The following is an 18,434-nucleotide window of genomic DNA, read 5'->3' as shown; positions in this document are numbered from 1 at the left end:
ACCTTTAACCAGGAAATACTCTATGTAAAAAAAAATGCACCTGGAACTTGTTCTCTATATTTGTATCTTCATTGAATCTTTTTATATGTAATATTTCCTTTTTTGCTGTTATAAAAATCAGTTTCTCCTATAATCTCAAATCACAAACTAACAACAGCATCTTGGTAGAGCAGGGGACGAGAGTTAAAGGATCTCACAGGTCTGATAAGGTTTTCAGAGTCCAACTTAATGGAGCATGGCCAACCGTGGTCCCATTACAGGATAAACTGATCCTCCTAAAAAAGATAAGGGACTCAAAACAGGTTTCTGTTAAGACATTTATACGGTCCACACTAATTATTAACTCGCTGGCTTGCTGCAAGAAGTGACTTTGGCCACAGAATTGTACGGTTTTCTCCTTTGGTAAAGGTGTTTGACAACACTCGCTCTGTAACTGCTGTAATTATGGAGGACAAGACAAAGAAGCTCAACCTGAAGCGGGAGGTAGGACTGATGGGAGCCGTGTCCCTAATCGGAGGGACGATGATTGGATCTGGGATCTTCATGACCCCACAGACCGTGCTCTACACCATCGGCAGCCCCGGGGCCAGCTTGGTAGTCTGGGCAGCCTGTGGGTTACTGGTCATACTGGTGTCTTTCTGCTACGCTGAGCTGGGCACTGTTATAAGAGAATCCGGGGGGGAGTACATCTACATCCTCAGGACTTCGGGTCCAGTCGTCGCCTTCATGTTAATCTTCAGCTCTGTGTTTTTTGTTAGACCTGCAGGTCTTGCTGGCATGGCGCTGGGCTTTGCTCAGTATGTCGTGGCCCCTTTCTACTCAGACTGCCCCCCACCAGTGCTTCTGGTCAAGTGCGTGGCTGCAGCTGCAATTATAGTGCTAGCCATTGTGAACTGCCTCAATGTTCGCTTCTCAATGTCAGTCCAAGTGTTTTTTATGGTGGCCAAGGTTCTGGCCCTGGCTGTCATCATAGTAGGAGGTGTGGTGATGCTTATCAGAGGGCACACTGAGAACTTTGAGAACTCCTTTGAGAACACAAATTTGGGCATCAATCCAATTGGCATTGCTTTCTACCAGGGACTCTGGTCTTATGATGGCTGGAACAACCTGAACTATGTGACAGAAGAGTTAAAACGTCCAGAGGTAAGTAAAGTATGTGGAGTTTAAGTGGAAAGTGTTATTGTACCAAAGGAATTATTTAGTAACCAAAAAGCGGTCTATGTCCAGTTGGCCGTGACACTGTTCACCTGGCCATCACCCTAAAACAATAAAGTAATAAAAAAATTTCTGCAGAGGTCAAAAACCGTGGATTAATGTTTATTGCTTCCAACATAATCGTTGTTGTTGTAGACAGAACATGGTGACCCACTTTGTTGTTTACAAAGGTTTCGTCAAGGCAACAATTTAAAATAATACTTAAGAATACTCCAGGTAATTAAAAAGCGTCATATATCAGGGTTTAGCCAGTCCCAGGTGAAATTGGGTAATAGGCCAGGTACATGATGGAGAAGTAATTAGGTAAGTAAGCAAGTCAATCAGAGGGCTGACACAAAGAAAAAAATGCACAATTCAGCTACCTAGCATGTCTTTGTACTGTTGGAGGAGGCCAGTGCACCTCAGCATGCATGAGGAGCACATACAAACCCTACACAGAAAGGGGGTTTGAACCAAGAACCTTCTTGCTGTGATGGAAGTGTTAACTACCCCCAACCCAAATGCTGCCCCTAATGCTAAGTCTTTCCTGCTAATTGATCAGTTGACCAGCTTGTAATTTTTGCCAGAATTCTGAAGAGGTTATTAAAGTTTACCCATCCAGTCTGGGCAAGATTTTGGGACTACAACTGTGGTTTTGTGGGGGACACTGTTTGGTCCTTGAATAACTGGAGTGAAAGGTATTTCGGTATTATTGGCAAGAAGGTAACGAGTTAACTGTGGATGCCGAAGTAAACCTTACTGGTTTTGTTTCCAACATACATAGACAGCATCTCTTGGCTCAACTGAGGGGCAGATACAGCCTGGTATAGTGATCTCAGGATACAACTCCTTGAGAATAAGTGCCTTCAAGAAGGAGGTCATGGCATTCTGCAAGAAAAGGACAGGTCTTGAGCAAGGTGCAGCTCAAATAAAGGAGTTCAGATATCTTAGGGTCCTCTTGCTCTAAGTGAGGGTAAGATAGAGATCTACAGGCATATTGGTGTAGTCTCTGCTGTTACACTAGTGTTATACTGATCTGTTGTAATGAAGAGTGAGATAAACCTCAAGGCCAAGCCCTCAATTTACATTCCAATTGTCGCCTGTGGTCATGAGTATTGGGTTTTGACCAGAAGATGAACATCACAGATCAAATGTTGATCTCAGCAAACATGTGTTTTAGATTTGTCTTTTTCCGAACAAGCAGTAATTTAGAGATTGTTTTCTTCTGGTGGGCAGAAAAACTCCTACCTACTGAAAACCTACCACTGATTTGGACACAAACTCATATCAAATAATCATTCCTTTAAAGACGTAAAAGCGTGATTAATAGAATGCAACTGAAAGTAATGAGCAAAGTTTGAACACAAGCAGCCATGCCTAACCCTTGTTTATGGGCTGTTGAAGGCTGCTTTAGTCCCCTGTTGATAACATCCCAGAAGTTAATTGTTAATCTACTGCCGGTTTTGTGCATTACCAGTCAGTGTCAAGTTCCTTTGACGAAGGCGATACACTCAAACAATGGAGAGTGACAATCAGGGACTCAGTTTGAAGAGAGAACTAGGGGTTGTAGGGGCTATCTCATTCATTGCTGGAACCATGATTGGATCTGGGATCTTTATATCCCCCCAGTATGTGCTAATAACTATTGGCAGCCCTGGGGCCAGCCTTATTGTATGGGCCGTCTCTGGGTTGATTGCCATGCTTGGGGGGCTCTGCTATGCTGAACTGGGAACAGTGATACCAGAGTCTGGAGCAGAGTTTATCTACACTCTGCGGACAGCGGGGAGACTTTTGGCCTTCATTTTTGTCTTCAGCTTCGTGATCGTCATGAGGCCTGCCAGTGCCACAGGAATTGCTCTGAGCTTTGCGGAATACGTTGTGGCCCCCTTTTACACTGGCTGCAGCCCTCCAGCACTGGTAGTGAAGTGTGTGGCTGCAGGAGGTATCATTGTCCTGGCAATAATCAACTGTCTCAGCGTACGCTTGAGCACCACCATCCAGGTGGTTTCCATGGCAGTCAAAGTGCTGGGACTGACAGTGATCATTCTGGGAGGTGTTGTTATGCTTTTCCAGGGACACACTGAGAATTTTGATAACTCCTTTGAGGGGACAAATGTTGGTGTCAACTCTATTGGCATTGCCTTCTATCAGGGCTTGTGGTCCTATGATGGCTGGAACACTTTGAATTATATAACTGAAGAATTGAAACAACCAGAAGTAAGAATTTCCCTTTTTACTTGCCATAAAGTGATCAAAAACAGTTAGTGTGCTTTTAAATGTATATGTTGTGTACTTGTATACTTAAATAAGAAATCAACTCTATCATCTGCTAAGCATTTAAATCTACAATCAAGATTAGACATTGATTATATCTTTATGAACCTGTGAATTAGTCCCACATTTTAAACCAATGCTTGACAGTAAACTATCAAGTAACAGTCCCATGTACAGAGGCTATTGCCCTGTCCACAGTCCTCATACTCAATAAAGGTATAAAAAGCTAGAAAATAATCATAAAAAAAGAATGATCATGACTGATGTGGATTACTATACAGATAAAGACTGAAGATTAGTTAATATTTAACTTGAGTAACTTAGAAAGGCCTGTTTTTAGTGTCTCTTGACCAGTTACATTACAGGCTTAGATTACAGAATTAAGGTGTGTGTCTCCTTCTTTATCTTCCTTATTCCTGGGTAGCTCCACTGTAAGGCTGAAAAACAACTACAAGATCTTCATCTTATGCTCTTTGATCGTTGTGGCCATGGCTGACAAAGAACCTGAAGCCCTGAAAATGAAACGGGAAATAGGGTTAATTGGCGGAATCGCACTTGTTTCAGGAACTATGATTGGATCTGGTATATTCATGTCTCCACAGTTTGTACTGACATACGTCGGGAGCCCTGGAGCAAGTCTTTTGATCTGGGCTCTTGCAGGAGTTGTAGTTATGTTTGCTGCACTGTGCTATACTGAGCTTGGAACAATAATTTCTGAATCTGGTGGGGACTTTATCTACATACTGAGGATCTATGGTTCATGTCCTGCCTTCTTTGCAGCAATCACTTTCATCCTGGTTGTTAGGCCTTCATCCATTGCAGCAATGGCAATTAGCATTGCAGAGTATGTCACAGCACCCTTTTACGCAGACTGCAATCCTCCTCAGCTGGTGGTGAAGTGTGTTGCGGCTGTGGCTATTCTGGTTGTTGCAACTGTCAACATCTTGAATGTCCGTATTGCCATCAGAATCCAAGTGGTCTTCTTAGTGGCCAAGGTGCTGGCGTTGACATTTATTGTAATTGGAGGGATAGTGAAGTTAATACAGAACAGCAGTGTCATTGTGGACAATTTAAAAGTTGAGAATGCATTTAAAGGCACTCAGTCTTCTCTGGGCACTCTAGGAATGGCTTTTTATCAAGGACTCTGGTCGTACGCTGGCTGGTACAACTTGAACTATGTCACTGAGGAGCTAAAAAGACCTGAGGTGAGACGAGTCAGGACAATTTCTGAATGCCAAACTGTGAGGTTAACAAGGAAGTGGCTATATTGTAAAAATTTGGCTGACCTATTTTTTTTTTTATTCATGCTATAAATCTTACTGTGAAAAATATGGCATCAAGCGGCAGTTGAAAGACCAAAGAATATTTTATGACACACAACACAGATGAAAGCTGAGTTCTCTAGATTAGGAGTTAGGTAGTAAAAAACAAACATTGCTTGTAGAAGCCAATATATGTGATTTACTTTCTGAAAGTTGAAGAAATAACTATCAAAGAGGACAAGATTAAAATGCATCGACATGCAGTGGTTTATTAACGGAAGTTTTTCGTGATGACAGGTATAAACAATGTGAGCATTGTTGTGAGAATAAGATGTCAAAAGAAATGTGACAAATGTTTTTGACATTAATGAGAATGGTTAAACACTTTGCAAGAAATCACTGACTATATACAGCAAGTAAACAAGATTAACATTGTTGGGAAGAAGACAACATTTGTGCTGTGCAGAATATTACTGAATTACTACCAATTTGTGGTTCAACAAAATAAATCTTTAAAACTTTTGTTAAAGTAATATTCATTCAACTTGTATTATTTTATTGTATTTCATAGGGAGAATGGAGTTCCTCTACAAAACATTATATTCAGTTTATAGCTATTGCTTATTTTCTACTCTTGCCCCTATTTAGTCTTTTATATACATGCAATTCAAATATACAGCTTCATTATTATAAGCTCACTATTCCCTAAAGATATGGAATACAATCAAATATACCACAATACACCAAAATGATATGACAAACTATGATGAAGTTCAGTTCTATGAAAGATTTACTTCCTAGCTGAAAGATTGTAAATATTTAATTTAAGTTTGGAATATGGTTTGTCCTTGAATTAATCATTGTCATACTCAAGAAAGCATGGTTATTCAGTCCAAGTTTTAAATCATTTAATTCTACTTTTCCATTATGCAAAGGTCACTATGATGAATATCCATCATGTTAGCATATTCATATTGATCAGAACATAAAAATGATGTTGCCTTTTTCTTCCAGGTGAATCTACCCAGGGCAGTGGTGATAGCCATCTCCCTGGTGACTGGCTTATATCTGCTGGTTAATGTGAGCTACCTGACAGTCATGACACCTAAAGAGCTCATGTCTTCCACTGCAGTAGCAGTGACCTGGGGGTAAGACGGCACCTTCTGTTTATGCCACAGGTTCATCGAGACAGGTCCAGGACTTGGTAGACAGGTGGACTTGCCCTTTCTGGTGTTAAAGGAAAATAAATCCATATTTGAGGATCTTATGTAAAGAGTTATAAGAATCTACAATATTAGATATTAGTTTCAATTAAATTTCAAACAGATATAAATTGCTTTGGACAAAAGCTTAACATTGTATTGTCATTCTGTGAAATTTCTTGATATTAGGTTAGAATTAAGCATGGTTTTGCTTAGATATTTATTAGTTATCAATTAGTTCTGCAAACCAATAATATGCATATTCACACCAAAGGCAAGATTATTCAGGCGAGAGTCCTCCCCAGAGAGTCCTTAGCACAGGTTTAGTGCAGGACGAATATGATCTATTCAGCATTAGCTGTTGTAGAGCATCGCCAGAAGGTGTTTGGTTAACTTATATGTCACAGAGCTATCAATGAGCATTGCATTCATAGCTTTGAGAACAAATCTTAGCATCTAGTGTTTTGCTTTTCTTGCTTTCCCCAAATAGTGTTACCAGCTCCCAAAGTATGTTATATCCTTTTAACTCACGGCATCTGTGCATGCATTACTGACAAGTACCAGGAACATAGTTAACTCATTATCTGTCAAAAATATCAGAATGCTGTAGCGACAGTTATCACACATATGTAGTAAGGGTTTGCTTAGCTACATTGTAAAACACTAGCCTTATAGCCTACCTGATTTTTTAGTGGTGTTGTTACTGCTTTGTGAGCCCAACAGACTAGCAAGGAGGGACTGACTGAGCTTCTATTACCTTGACCAGCAACTCACTCTCTGTATATCCACACACAGACAGCAGCAAGGGTTGGAGGTTGTAGAAAATTAAGTAATTTGTGAGGATAACATTTTTTTAGCTGTTTGAAAGATTCAGGGCAAGTCAAAAAGCATTCCAGGCTAAGGCAGCAAAAGCTCGATGCTGACAACATCTAAGCTAACATTGCATGTGTATGCTAACTATTTTACTCATGAGTAACATGGATTGCAACGCATTTTGAACCTCACTATTCAATGGCCAACTGAAATTTTCAGATGGCTCAGATGGTTTCTGCTTCTTCTGATCCTATCCAAGTTACAAATGTTTAAAGAGGCAGTAAAAGACTACTACACCAAATTTGTATTGTACTTGGACATTGTTGCCACAGGAGCAGATATATCATCTTTATTTTCAGTGCATTCTTTCAATGTCTAAATCAGGTGCCTACATTCTCAACAAAGCGTATGTTGAAGGTTTGGATCTGTTACGCTAGTAGCAGCTTAGCTGAGCCTAATGTCAAACAAGATGAGGATAATGGCTTCAGAGGTCCATTAAGCTCACTTTTTTCAAACTCCAGACCCCCATTCTTTTTTTTCATTTTCAAACTTGAAGTCTTCATACAAACCAATGCTGACTCAAGTGACATAACTTTTTCACATGCAATTGTTCTCTCCAGACCCTGTAAACGGACAGGTGTTGGGGATCTTTGATGTGAAAAATAGATCATGTCATCAACCTGGAATAAAAGCACACTAACAGAGCTTACCATGCATCTATGAAAATGAATTATTTATCTGTTTTTCACATAAGCACAGTTAAAGTCAGATAACAGAAATCACTCACTTTAAAAACGTAAAAGCTTTTACCTTTCTCCACAGGAATAAGGTGTTAGGAAGCTGGGGCTGGATCATGTCGGTGGCTGCAGCATTGTCTGCTTTCGGTTCATTGAATGGTACTTTCTTCAGCGGTGGGCGGGTGTGCTTTGTTGCTGCCAGGGAAGGCCATATGGTGAGAATCTCTCTTTCTTATGATTATTAGGAGTTTTTACTCAAATAGGAGGAGGAACTCTAATAAAACACTAATAATTGAAGACGTGAACAAATATGTGGGCCAGTCTGATTATACAATTTAGAAAGTAAAACACTGGGGATATACTGCCAGTTGTTATATTAAATAAGTTACGGTAGTTTCAGCTAAGTAATCTGATTGGATAAGAGACATTCCATGAGTGCTCATATATAACATGAGTGCTCATATATAGCACTGGGACTTTTCACGGAGTGTATTACTCCACCTCAGCCCCACGTTCTGAATACTGTGAATTTACATTCCAGAGAGTTTGTCTTTAATATTCAAGCTGATACCTCTGAATCGAACAGCAGACTATTATTTCACTGGTTGTATGAAAAATTAAAACAAACAGATAAATGTACATTATACAAAGTAGCTTATCTGTGGTAACTTGTGGTAACAAAGTAGCAAGAGTGCAGGACACTGTCCAGTTTCAGATAAGTTGTGAAACTAGTTGAGTAAAAAAACAATAAAGTTTTTTATTGACAGCTGATAGTTTGTCAAAGTCTGAACATAACCATTCATAACAATGTTGCAGCAACCTCCATCGACAGGTGGGGTCAGTTATGCTGTACACTAGTTGAGATAAAGTGAGGAGTTCGGTGCTATTAGCCTGTTTAGCTGCATTTATGATGGACAATGAAAGTGGCCACACCAAGAAAAAGCAGAAAACATACTATTTCCACAGGGAGTGGGAAAGCAAGTTTTTATTCAGGAATGTGGCGGAAAAGTGTGTGTGCCTCATCTGTGATAAAGTTTCAGTCGACAAAAGAATCAAGATGGGGGGCCACCAGCAAATACAGCGATGTAATGCAAGAAGCTCTTGGCCATTTTTTTTTCAAAGTAGCTCTCATTAGAAAAAAAAACCCTGGTTTACATAATATGCATGCCAATTAAGCTCAGTATGAATTTCTATTACTAATAATACTTTTAACAGTATAATCGCGTTATTTGCCAAAGTGTGTTTTGTAGTAACATATAAGTACCTTTTAATGGCAGTGGCTACATTTCAAGGAGTTTTTCAAAACAAGTTCCTCAGATGTTTTCAGAATAAAAGCTTTGTTAAGAAATCGAGGTATTCTGTCTGGTAAAGCGCTAAAGAGCTTATAATTTGAAATGGATACAGTAAGAAACAGTAAGAAACATTAACAGGGAAAATAGGAAATTATAACAGAGGCCTGGTACTATAAGATGACAAATGACACTGATCAAACAGAGAAAGTTAGAAAGAAAGCACATACAGTGGGGCAAAAAAGTATTTAGTCAGCCACCAATTGTGCAAGTTCTCCCACTTAAAAAGATGAGAGAGGCCTGTAATTTTCATCATAGGTATACCTCAACTATGAGAGACAAAATGAGAAAAAAAAATCCAGAAAATCACATTGTCTGATTTTTAAAGAATTTATTTGCAAATTATGGTGGAAAATAAGTATTTGGTCAATAACAAAAGTTCATCTCAATACTTTGTTATATACCCTTTGTTGGCAATGACAGAGGTCAAACGTTTTCTGTAAGTCTTCACAAGGTTTTCACACACTGTTGCTGGTATTTTGGCCCATTCGTCCATGCAGATCTCCTCTAGAGCAGTGATGTTTTGGGCCTGTCGCTGGGCAACACGGACTTTCAACTCCCTCCACAGATTTTCTATGGGGTTGAGATCTGGAGACTGGCTAGGCCACTCCAGGACCTTGAAATGCTTCTTACGAAGCCACTCCTTCGTTGCCCGGGCGGTGTGTTTGGGATCATTGTCATGCTGAAAGACCCAGCCACGTTTCATCTTCAATGCCCTTGCTGATGGAAGGAGGTTTTCACTCAAAATCTCATGATACATGGCCCCATTCATTCTTTCCTTTACACGGATCAGTCATCCTGGTCCCCTTGCAGAAAAACAGCCCCAAAGCATGATGTTTCCACCCCAATGCTTCACAGTAGGTATGGTGTTCTTTGGATGCAACTCGGCATTCATTCTCCTCCAAACACGACAAGTTGAGTTTTTACCAAAAAGTTCTATTTTGGTTTCATCTGACCATATGACATTCTCCCAATCCTCCTCTGGATCATCCAAATGCTCTCTAGCAAACTTCAGACGGGCCTGGACATGTACTGGCTTAAGCAGGGGGACACGTCTGGCACTGCAGGATTTGAGTCCCTGGCGGCGTAGTGTGTTACTGATGGTAGCCTTTGTTACTTTGGTCCCAGCTCTCTGCAGGTCATTCACTAGGTCCCCCCGTGTGGTTCTGGGATTTTTGTTCACCGTTCTTGTGATCATTTTGACCCCACGGGGTGAGATCTTGCGTGGAGCCCCAGATCGAGGGAGATTATCAGTGGTCTTGTATGTCTTCCATTTTCTAATAATTGCTCCCACAGTTGATTTCTTCACACCAAGCTGCTTACCTATTGCAGATTCAGTCTTCCCAGCCTGGTGCAGGTCTACAATTTTGTTTCTGGTGTCCTTTGACAGCTCTTTGGTCTTGGCCATAGTGGAGTTTGGAGTGTGACTGTTTGAGGTTGTGGACAGGTGTCTTTTATACTAATAACGAGTTCAAACAGGTGCCATTAATACAGGTAACGAGTGGAGGACAGAGGAGCCTCTTAAAGAAGAAGTTACAGGTCTGTGAGAGCCAGAAATCTTGCTTGTTTGTAGGTGACCAAATACTTATTTTACCGTGGAATTTACCAATTAATTCATTAAAAATCCTACAATGTGATTTCCTGGATTCTTTCCCCCCATTCTGTCTCTCATAGTTGAAGTGTACCTATGATGAAAATTACAGGCATCTCTCATCTTTTTAAGTGGGAGAACTTGCACAATTGGTGGCTGACTAAATACTTTTTTGTCCCACTGTATGATGTATGTCACAGAGATTCATGCAGACTTGTGTTTCTTTCATAGCCAGATATTCTAGCCATGGCTCACGTCCACAGACTGACTCCATCTCCAGCCCTGATCTTCACTACTATTGTCTCTCTGGTGGTGCTGATCCCTGGAGACTTTCAAAGTATAGTCAACTTCTTCAGGTGAACGCTGAGTCTGCTTTGCATTAATTTAATTATGACTGTTTTTATTTATTAATTGAAAATACATTTATATTTGTCTGACATTCCTCTTCATTGCTGTTGTCAGTTTCACTGCTTGGTTTTTTTACGCCATCACCTTGTCGGGACTTATTTATCTCAAGATCAAGAAGCCAGAGCTCCCCAGGCCATACAAGGTCAGCATCACACATATATACTCTAAAAACACAATCATTATAGACAAGCATTTGTCATAATTTAACAAAGGATGCTACTCAGATTTTGCATGTCTTCTTCTCTCCATAGGTCCCCATTATACTCCCCATACTGGTCCTTATTGCGGCAATATTTCTGGTGCTGGCACCTATCATAGACGATCCCCAGATTGAATACCTCTATGTGTCTTTGTTTATCTTCAGTGGAGCTATAATCTATGTACCCTTCATCCATTACAAGCTCTGCCCAGGACTGCTGACCAAGTTAACAGTGTTCCTTCAGCTTTTCTTAGAGGTCGCCCCGGCAGAGAAAAACCTGTGATGTGGGCAGAAAGATCCGGAAGAAAGAGATTATTTTCCAGTTTTATTGCTAGTGCTTTTTGACTGCACAAGTGTTTGGTTTAATATAACCTACTCAGTACTACCTCTCATAACTGAAATCTGCCTGTAGAACGCTTCGATAAGCTTTAATGAGTTTGGTTGCACATTTCACTTTGTTTCATTTTTGGCCTGTTTTGTCTATAATTTTAGTATTTTTAATATTTGCAAAATATTCCAGATTAATTATATGTTAATTGTTTTGGGGTTTTTTTATTTAATTTTTTATTGTTTTTTTTTCAATTAAAAGATTTTTAGACATTTGGGGAGCGAGTAGAGTTAAAATTTTATGACAGGAACGCCGTTCAGCACACTGATACCACAATGAGTGTGACTTGTTAATGTTATCTAAAGGATCTGTCACAACATTGCTGCTACAAGGATGCTCATTAAACAGTTATGGTTTTAAATACTGTGTTACAGTTCAAGAAATGTATGTGAAATAGGATTTGAATAAACGTTTAATCAAATACTGTGCTTCAGAAAACTGTACCAACATTTCAGAACAGTCAGTACTTTGGTTTATAGCTAATTACCAGCAAAACTATCTCATTAGCCAAACTGTACTTTGTGTTTAATAAAGCTAAAAAAGAAATCTGATCATGGCAACACAGCAATCAAAGAACCTATGAAACAACAGCATTTAGCATTTAACTCAGAGTCACTAGCATCACTGAAGACTTGTCTTTATAATGGTCTTGGAACTGCAGATGAACACCCACAACAAACATCTCCATTGAGAGGGCAATCCTGGACAAATGTCTTGTTTTGATCTAAAATTGAAATTAAACCCTTGCACAGATGATGTGAATTTAAAAAAAGTTTATTAAATAATTGTAATCATCAGGATAGAACAAGACATGGCCAATTCATAGTGCAACTCTCACATGACATAAGATTGTTCAACACAAAAAAAGGAAAGGTTAGGGAAGAGAGACATCTGTGTGTGTGTGTGTGTGTGTGTGTGTGTGTGTGTGTGTGTGTGCGTGCGTGTGTGTGTGTGTGTGTGTTATGTACTGTGTATGTATATCCAGCACAAATTTTGTAGATGCCAGTTATCACATGGTCAATCTTGTCTGTCAGTGTGACTCTGATGTCTTTTGTTTGTTAAGCTTCAGTATTCTGTCACCTAACGACAAATGTCTTTCCTTATTTTAAATATTTTTGGGGATGCCTGGGGATCTTTTACCTGTGGATACAGTTTAGAAGAGGAAAAGCTATGAGCTGTTGCCAAGTAAAATGATGCTGCAATGTTGAATTGCTTGCCCTAAATCACAGGTTCCACATTAACCAACACAGTTTGAAAAGGGTATTTTTCTGTATGTAATTTGGGTGTGTGTTCAAGAGTCCTTTTGTCAGACATAAAATCAGTCGGCTCCGGTTTTCTTTTCTGTGCCGTTAGAAGTATTAGGCTGGCTTTCAGACGAGTCTTCACCGCTGTGCTCCCCCGCCCTACTACCTCTTCCTTGTAACGACTGGTGGTACAGCATGTGAAGACGCTCTGCGTTCATGTCTGCATCCTCTGCCCCCTCGCAGCACTTTATCCACGACTGAGGAATACCCTCGATGCCATAGTGGGCCCCAGCGATGGCCCCTGCCATGCATGCTATGGTGTCTGTGTCCCCTCCCAAGGCCAGGCTGTATGCTATCGTCCTCTCCACTCCGCCGTAGCTCTCTGGAAGGCATTCCCGCGGCTGCAGGCAGTGGAGGACGCAGAAGATGGCAGTGGGGACTGAGTGGAGAGCTGCAATGCCGTTACCTGGAAGAAAGGACAGTGTTGAGTGGAGCCTGGTACAAAGCTAGATGAAATGTCAAAGTAAAGTCAAACATAAAAGATACTGACCCAGTTCAGAAATGACCTCCTCTATGCTGACCTTACTCTTGTCCATCAGGTCTCTCACTCTGTGGAGGCGCTCACAGAATGGTTTCTCTGCTTCTTGAAGGCTGTACAGAAACACAAAGTCAAAGGTTGAACAACAAAATGTTCATGTTTACTCAAGCGGGGCATTAAAACATTTCCAGCTAACTACTTTCTAACTCTCCGAGTCAAATAACATTCACATTTCAGATATTGCGTTTTTTAAAACTATTTAATTAGACCAGATGAAGGATTTTTGTCATCTGGAAACTAGTCTCTATTCATTCTTTTTACCAGTTTCAAATGCATTCGCCCCTGGAAAAAGCCACTGTCAGTCAAAGCTGGTGTTCTCTGTAATCGATAGAAGCAATAATGTTTGAAACTGGCGTCATAGCTGAGGAGAAAGTTGTACAAACAGCTCGTGGTTTCGCCCATTCTACATACCTACAACACCCAGCGTGCATTGTGCCCCTCCCTCTGAAAGGAACGGCCGAGCAAGTGACACTGGAGTGAAATACTACCGTTTTCCAGTCAAGGACATTGATCACTGCAGGCAATGGCTCAGAGCAGTACAGAATCCGAAATCCGTCAAGAATATACTGGTGGCTCATTAGAAAAATCTTCAGGGCTGCAGTCTACATTTCAAGTCTGACGATTTTGAACGAGACATGACATCGGAGGCGGGCCGTCCTAGATTGAGAGAAATTTTTTCTACCATAATGGCATTAGCTCCCCATAATAGCATGCTAGGACTGAGGTTGAAAATTGGTGAACTGGCCCTTTAAAAATTAGTAATAGACAACTTTTTTGCATGTATATAAACAAAATTCTAAATATGCAACAAATCAACCCTCAGGTGTCTCTCTCCCTCTAGCTTTCGAAGAATACTCTTCAAACTAGCAGCATTATTCAATTTCACAGCGTGATAAATGTTATTCTGATCATAGTTTTTACTTCATTTCTCATTGTCCTGCCTTATTTTTGAGCCCCTCAGACAGACAAGACTTGTTCAGATCTGTGCCATAGAAGGAGGCATAATTCATAGTACTCACATTCTTGCATCATTGCGTGTCACCTCGTTGCCCTCCACCTCCTCCATCTCTGTGATCAGCCTGCAGATGAACTGCTGAGGCAGGTCTAGCGCCCCCTGCAGGGAAAGATGCACAGCTAATGCCTGCAGCACAGCTCCATTGTAACCTAGAGAGCAGGAGTGGGTGAGCATGGCACCCAGATGGGCAAACTGGAGGGGGAAAAAAGGAAAACTTTAGACCAACAAATAAGTCAGTGTGTGTGTCACTGCCACTCATTGCAAACTAGTTTGTATTTGTATTTTTGTAATCAAAATAAGGAAAGTGGTACCGAAGTTGAAGAGTGGAAAGAGTGTTTAAATTGTGGAACTGTTTTCAGTGTCCTAGACTTGTTTTTAAACCCTGTTCAAACTTGTAATTATGCAGTTTGAAAAACAAATTAATCATACAAGTATAGTCAAAGTGCCATTGTTACAAAAAGTACATTTCAACATTCAGTTTATAAGAGAGTTTAAAAGGGGAAAGCTGCACCTACATGCTTCAGAATTACTCAAGTTTGTGATATGGCAAGTCATTAAATCTACACAGTTTCAACGATACTGTGGATGTGGCACAAAGGATGCCCACTGCTCACCTTTTTAACATCAGCCAGCTCAGGGAAAGCCAGAGCAAAGGGGGCCGCCCTCATGGCTCCCCCATTTCCAAAGGAGCCCCGACCATTAAACTGGTCCCTGGCCGGCTGGTACACGTCATTAAGTTGAGGGGAGGACAGTTTCTTCAACACCTGGATCACACCAGAACCATAACCACGACCTGGAGATGCACTGTACTCCTTAGCGAACCTTGAGGGGTGATATACCAGAGCTTGAATTTGTGCATATGTAAGAGCTACCTAAACCTTTATTTCATAAGCTTTGAATATTTTTTACAGCATGATACACTTTAACTGTGCAGAGAAGCTATTTGTGTCTGCACTATTTGTGTCTGCACTACCTGCGAGCCATGTCCTGCTCATCAAAGCCGGTACGAGTGAGTAGAGACTGGACCACACAGCGTGCCATTGCTGTGTCATCACTGTACTCCAGGACACCTAACAGACAAACACACACACACACACACACGCACACACACGCACACACACACACACTACTATAAACACTGCATGGTGAACAAATACCAGCATGAGTGGTATTCCAGCCCTGGCTATAAATGAGCTATAAAGTCTGCAGCTATAATATGAGTACTGAAAATTAATTCTTGTGCCATGTCAAGGTCAATCTGTTGAACACATTTGCCATTACAAATATGGAGACTGATGTAGTTGATTTTGGAGCTGTAATGCAAATAAACCCTTTCTGCAAGGATTGTGCATGGATTTAGCATTAATATGACTATGAAAAGGTACTTAAACACATTCATTGAAAAATTTAACAATGATATACATTGTAAACGCATTGTAGTGTAGACCCCTGTCTGGTCAGCTGTAATGCTCTTCTACATGTGCTGCAAACTGTGCTGAGAGTCTTATAAATTGTGGAGTCGGAGCACACTTGGCTGGACAAACTATAAGATGATACAATTTCGAAATCACTCCAAGCTTTTATAACCTTCTTTCTATATTCAGTTTAAAAAAATTCCACATTGACACGTATCAGAAAACTTACACCTAGGTGCTGATATACAGGTGATGGGCACATATAGGCCCGATAATATCACAAGCTGATACATCTGTCAGGCTCTAGTTTTGCCAGCAAATGAAATACTTAGAGTAAGTCAACATGACTGAAGGCCATTTCCCATTGTTTTGTCATTTAATTATGGAACATTAAATTGATGATAGTCATTCAGAGTATGAATGGTTTGAAAAAGTGTTGGTACACATGCGTTATGCTTTATATTAAACTATTGACGCAGTTTAATATCAGGTATAGCATATGTGGCTGTCCTACTGAATAAGTGATTTTAACTTTTTTAGCTCTTCTGGGGGACAGCTAAACATGGGTCAAGGGTAAAGTATGTTACGTGTTAGTGATGAGCATGCATCTGTGTGCATGCCTTTCACTGCTATCGACATCACAATGGTGTTATCTGGTCTTTCCTTTCCGTGCACTGGTGTTAAATCTCACCCTTTCTCTTACCATTTCCTTTGGTCTCGTCGTCCAGGCTGTTAAGGTGCTGCAGCACGCTCTCCATGGGAACCTCCTCCGCTCCTTCAAACTCTCCGCCGACACAGTCTCCCAGTACAGCCGCGACCAGCGCTCCTCTAAACCGGGACAAAGACGCTGGGCCCCCCGCTGCCACCGCTCTCACTGCCGTCATTGCCATTCATCCGCCGGGTAAGAAACTTCGAACTTGACGGAGAAAACAGTCCGCTGGTCCGTTCACCAGACAATCTGTCAGACAGGTAGTGGGTACAGCCCAGGTGACAACAACAACAAATGTCGGCTCAACTCCTCCTCCCTTTTGCTTCCTGAATACGTTTTGATGCCTGTTTGACCTCGATGAAAGCTCCGGGTCGCCACATATAGAACTACACTCACATAGAATGGGTCTTCGTTGATAGACAGCCTGCAGTCTGCGCCGATGTATGTGATTCTATACTAAGTCATGCCCCAGATACCGTAATGGATACAATAAATGGGACACAATTTAATGAAAGAGCTATTTTGCAGTATAGCCATATATTTTTAAGATCGCCCCCTGCTGGACGGGAGCTCCGACCCAAATTGGATGAATTATGTTTTTAACCACTGATTTTGATTGACCTGAACTTGATCTAATAAAGGGTGTAGAATAGCTAGGATGACAAAATTACACTGTACTGTCTTTCATTGTAGCCTTGATCTTGTTTGCTCAATTCTCTCCACTTCAGTGCTGACCATTTCAAATCCCCACAAAAGAAGACAATATCAAAACCTGGCTTAAACCCATAACAGTTATCTGAATAGTCGAAATATGTGTATTAACAAAATGGCATTGCCAAAATAAAATAGTTAATGGCTGTTTTTTTTTAATGCATGACTTGAGACATTCAGCAATTGTATATCTATAGAAAACATCATCTTACCTCACAAAACCTTTTTGTGGCGGAGAAGGGGTTGCATTGTATAAATACTATATCCCCTCTAATGACCACAGACTGTAATCATGTTTCAGTTGATGATAGCCGCTCAAATAAAGAAATCACTCACGCAGAAAAACCTCATCTTGTAGAAAAATATAAAGCCGAATATTGACATTATTTAGTGAACTCAAGCTTAGTAAACCACACAGCGGAGAAAGTCTTTGGCTGTCAATTATCTTTCACCAGAAATTCCCCTAAACTGGAATTACCGTAATGACCCGAATATAGAGAGCAATATTATGATAGGGAAATAACATTTGACAAAGCACTGGTATGTTTTCCACTTTAAGGATCCATAATGTCATGAAGCAAACACTATTCAATGACACTAGTAGACGCTGCATTCAGGACACAATTTCTAACTATTTTCCCCAGCACAGAGTATCTTTACCGCCGCCTTTAAATTATCTGGCCAGTTTATAGAATTTTTTCTTTTCATAAAAAGTATAACCGAAAACTTAAGGACTGTGCTTTGTGTATTAACTGTTTTTACAGCCAAGCCTGCTATCCGCTGGCTAGCTTGCTTTTTCATAATTTAACAGCAGCATCCTTTTTTTTGTTGGTAGGCTCTTGCATTCATAACCTATGACCCGTGTTTTATCAAATAATCAATGCCTAAATAATGCCTTATTTTAATATTTTTGGTGTATACATATTCATATATTTTTATATATTTATGCATTTTCATTTCTCCATAATCCTATAGTTTTTAAATAGGTTGGATTTTGGTGTTTTGGTGTCACATTTCAAGTCAGTATTTCATCACTTTATTGTGGTTTCGCCATGACACTAATTTGTGTATTTGGTTGTCTAACTGAACTCTTTTTGGGCTTCCATAGTGTTTTTATCAAACATTTTATCTTTGGTCATTTGATGCAGATATGAAGCTTTGCATGGTAATGACCTGTTTTCTATTGCGTATGAAATAGTTAGATGGAAATAGTTAGTTTGGCATGATTTGGGCTGTTTCTTTTATTGAATTTGGCTGTTTTTTAATGGTAATTAGGCTGGAAACTGTCAATCTCGCAACACAACCTATGACCCTAGAGGTGGGTG

At 40.3% G+C, this 18,434-nt stretch overlaps 2 protein-coding genes across 3 annotated transcripts; one reads left to right on the top strand and one right to left on the bottom strand.

The window, feature by feature from the left end:
- Positions 1–444: 444 nt before the first annotated feature.
- Positions 445–11,312, top strand: LOC138591483 (b(0,+)-type amino acid transporter 1). The gene is made up of 6 exons (XM_069662098.1): positions 445–1,143; positions 5,745–5,878; positions 7,568–7,697; positions 10,654–10,778; positions 10,885–10,972; positions 11,082–11,312. Exons 1-6 carry the CDS (start codon positions 445–447, stop codon positions 11,310–11,312), a joined length of 1,407 nt encoding a protein of 468 aa, XP_069518199.1.
- An 863-nt stretch (positions 11,313–12,175) lies between these two features.
- On the bottom strand, positions 12,176–16,804 carry adprs (ADP-ribosylserine hydrolase). 2 transcript variants are annotated; one of them, XM_069661970.1, is made up of 6 exons: positions 16,381–16,804; positions 15,248–15,344; positions 14,889–15,096; positions 14,279–14,466; positions 13,212–13,312; positions 12,176–13,127 (listed from the first exon to the last, which is right to left on the bottom strand). In XM_069661970.1, the coding sequence occupies exons 1-6, from the start codon at positions 16,577–16,579 to the stop codon at positions 12,736–12,738; spliced, it is 1,185 nt and encodes a 394-aa protein (XP_069518071.1). In that variant the 5' UTR covers positions 16,580–16,804; the 3' UTR covers positions 12,176–12,735. The 2 variants fall into 2 exon arrangements, with proteins under 2 accessions (XP_069518071.1, XP_069518072.1); XM_069661971.1 differs by having other exon boundaries at positions 16,393–16,804.
- Between the last annotated feature and the right edge of the window lie 1,630 nt (positions 16,805–18,434).

This window comes from Semicossyphus pulcher, unplaced genomic scaffold, assembly GCF_022749685.1.
Source record: "Semicossyphus pulcher isolate SPU_LCO1_2020_fin unplaced genomic scaffold, fSemPul1.0.p SCAF_14, whole genome shotgun sequence".
In the NCBI taxonomy this organism is placed as follows: domain Eukaryota; kingdom Metazoa; phylum Chordata; class Actinopteri; order Labriformes; family Labridae; genus Semicossyphus; species Semicossyphus pulcher.
This window is presented reverse-complemented; position numbering and strand designations above follow the sequence as displayed.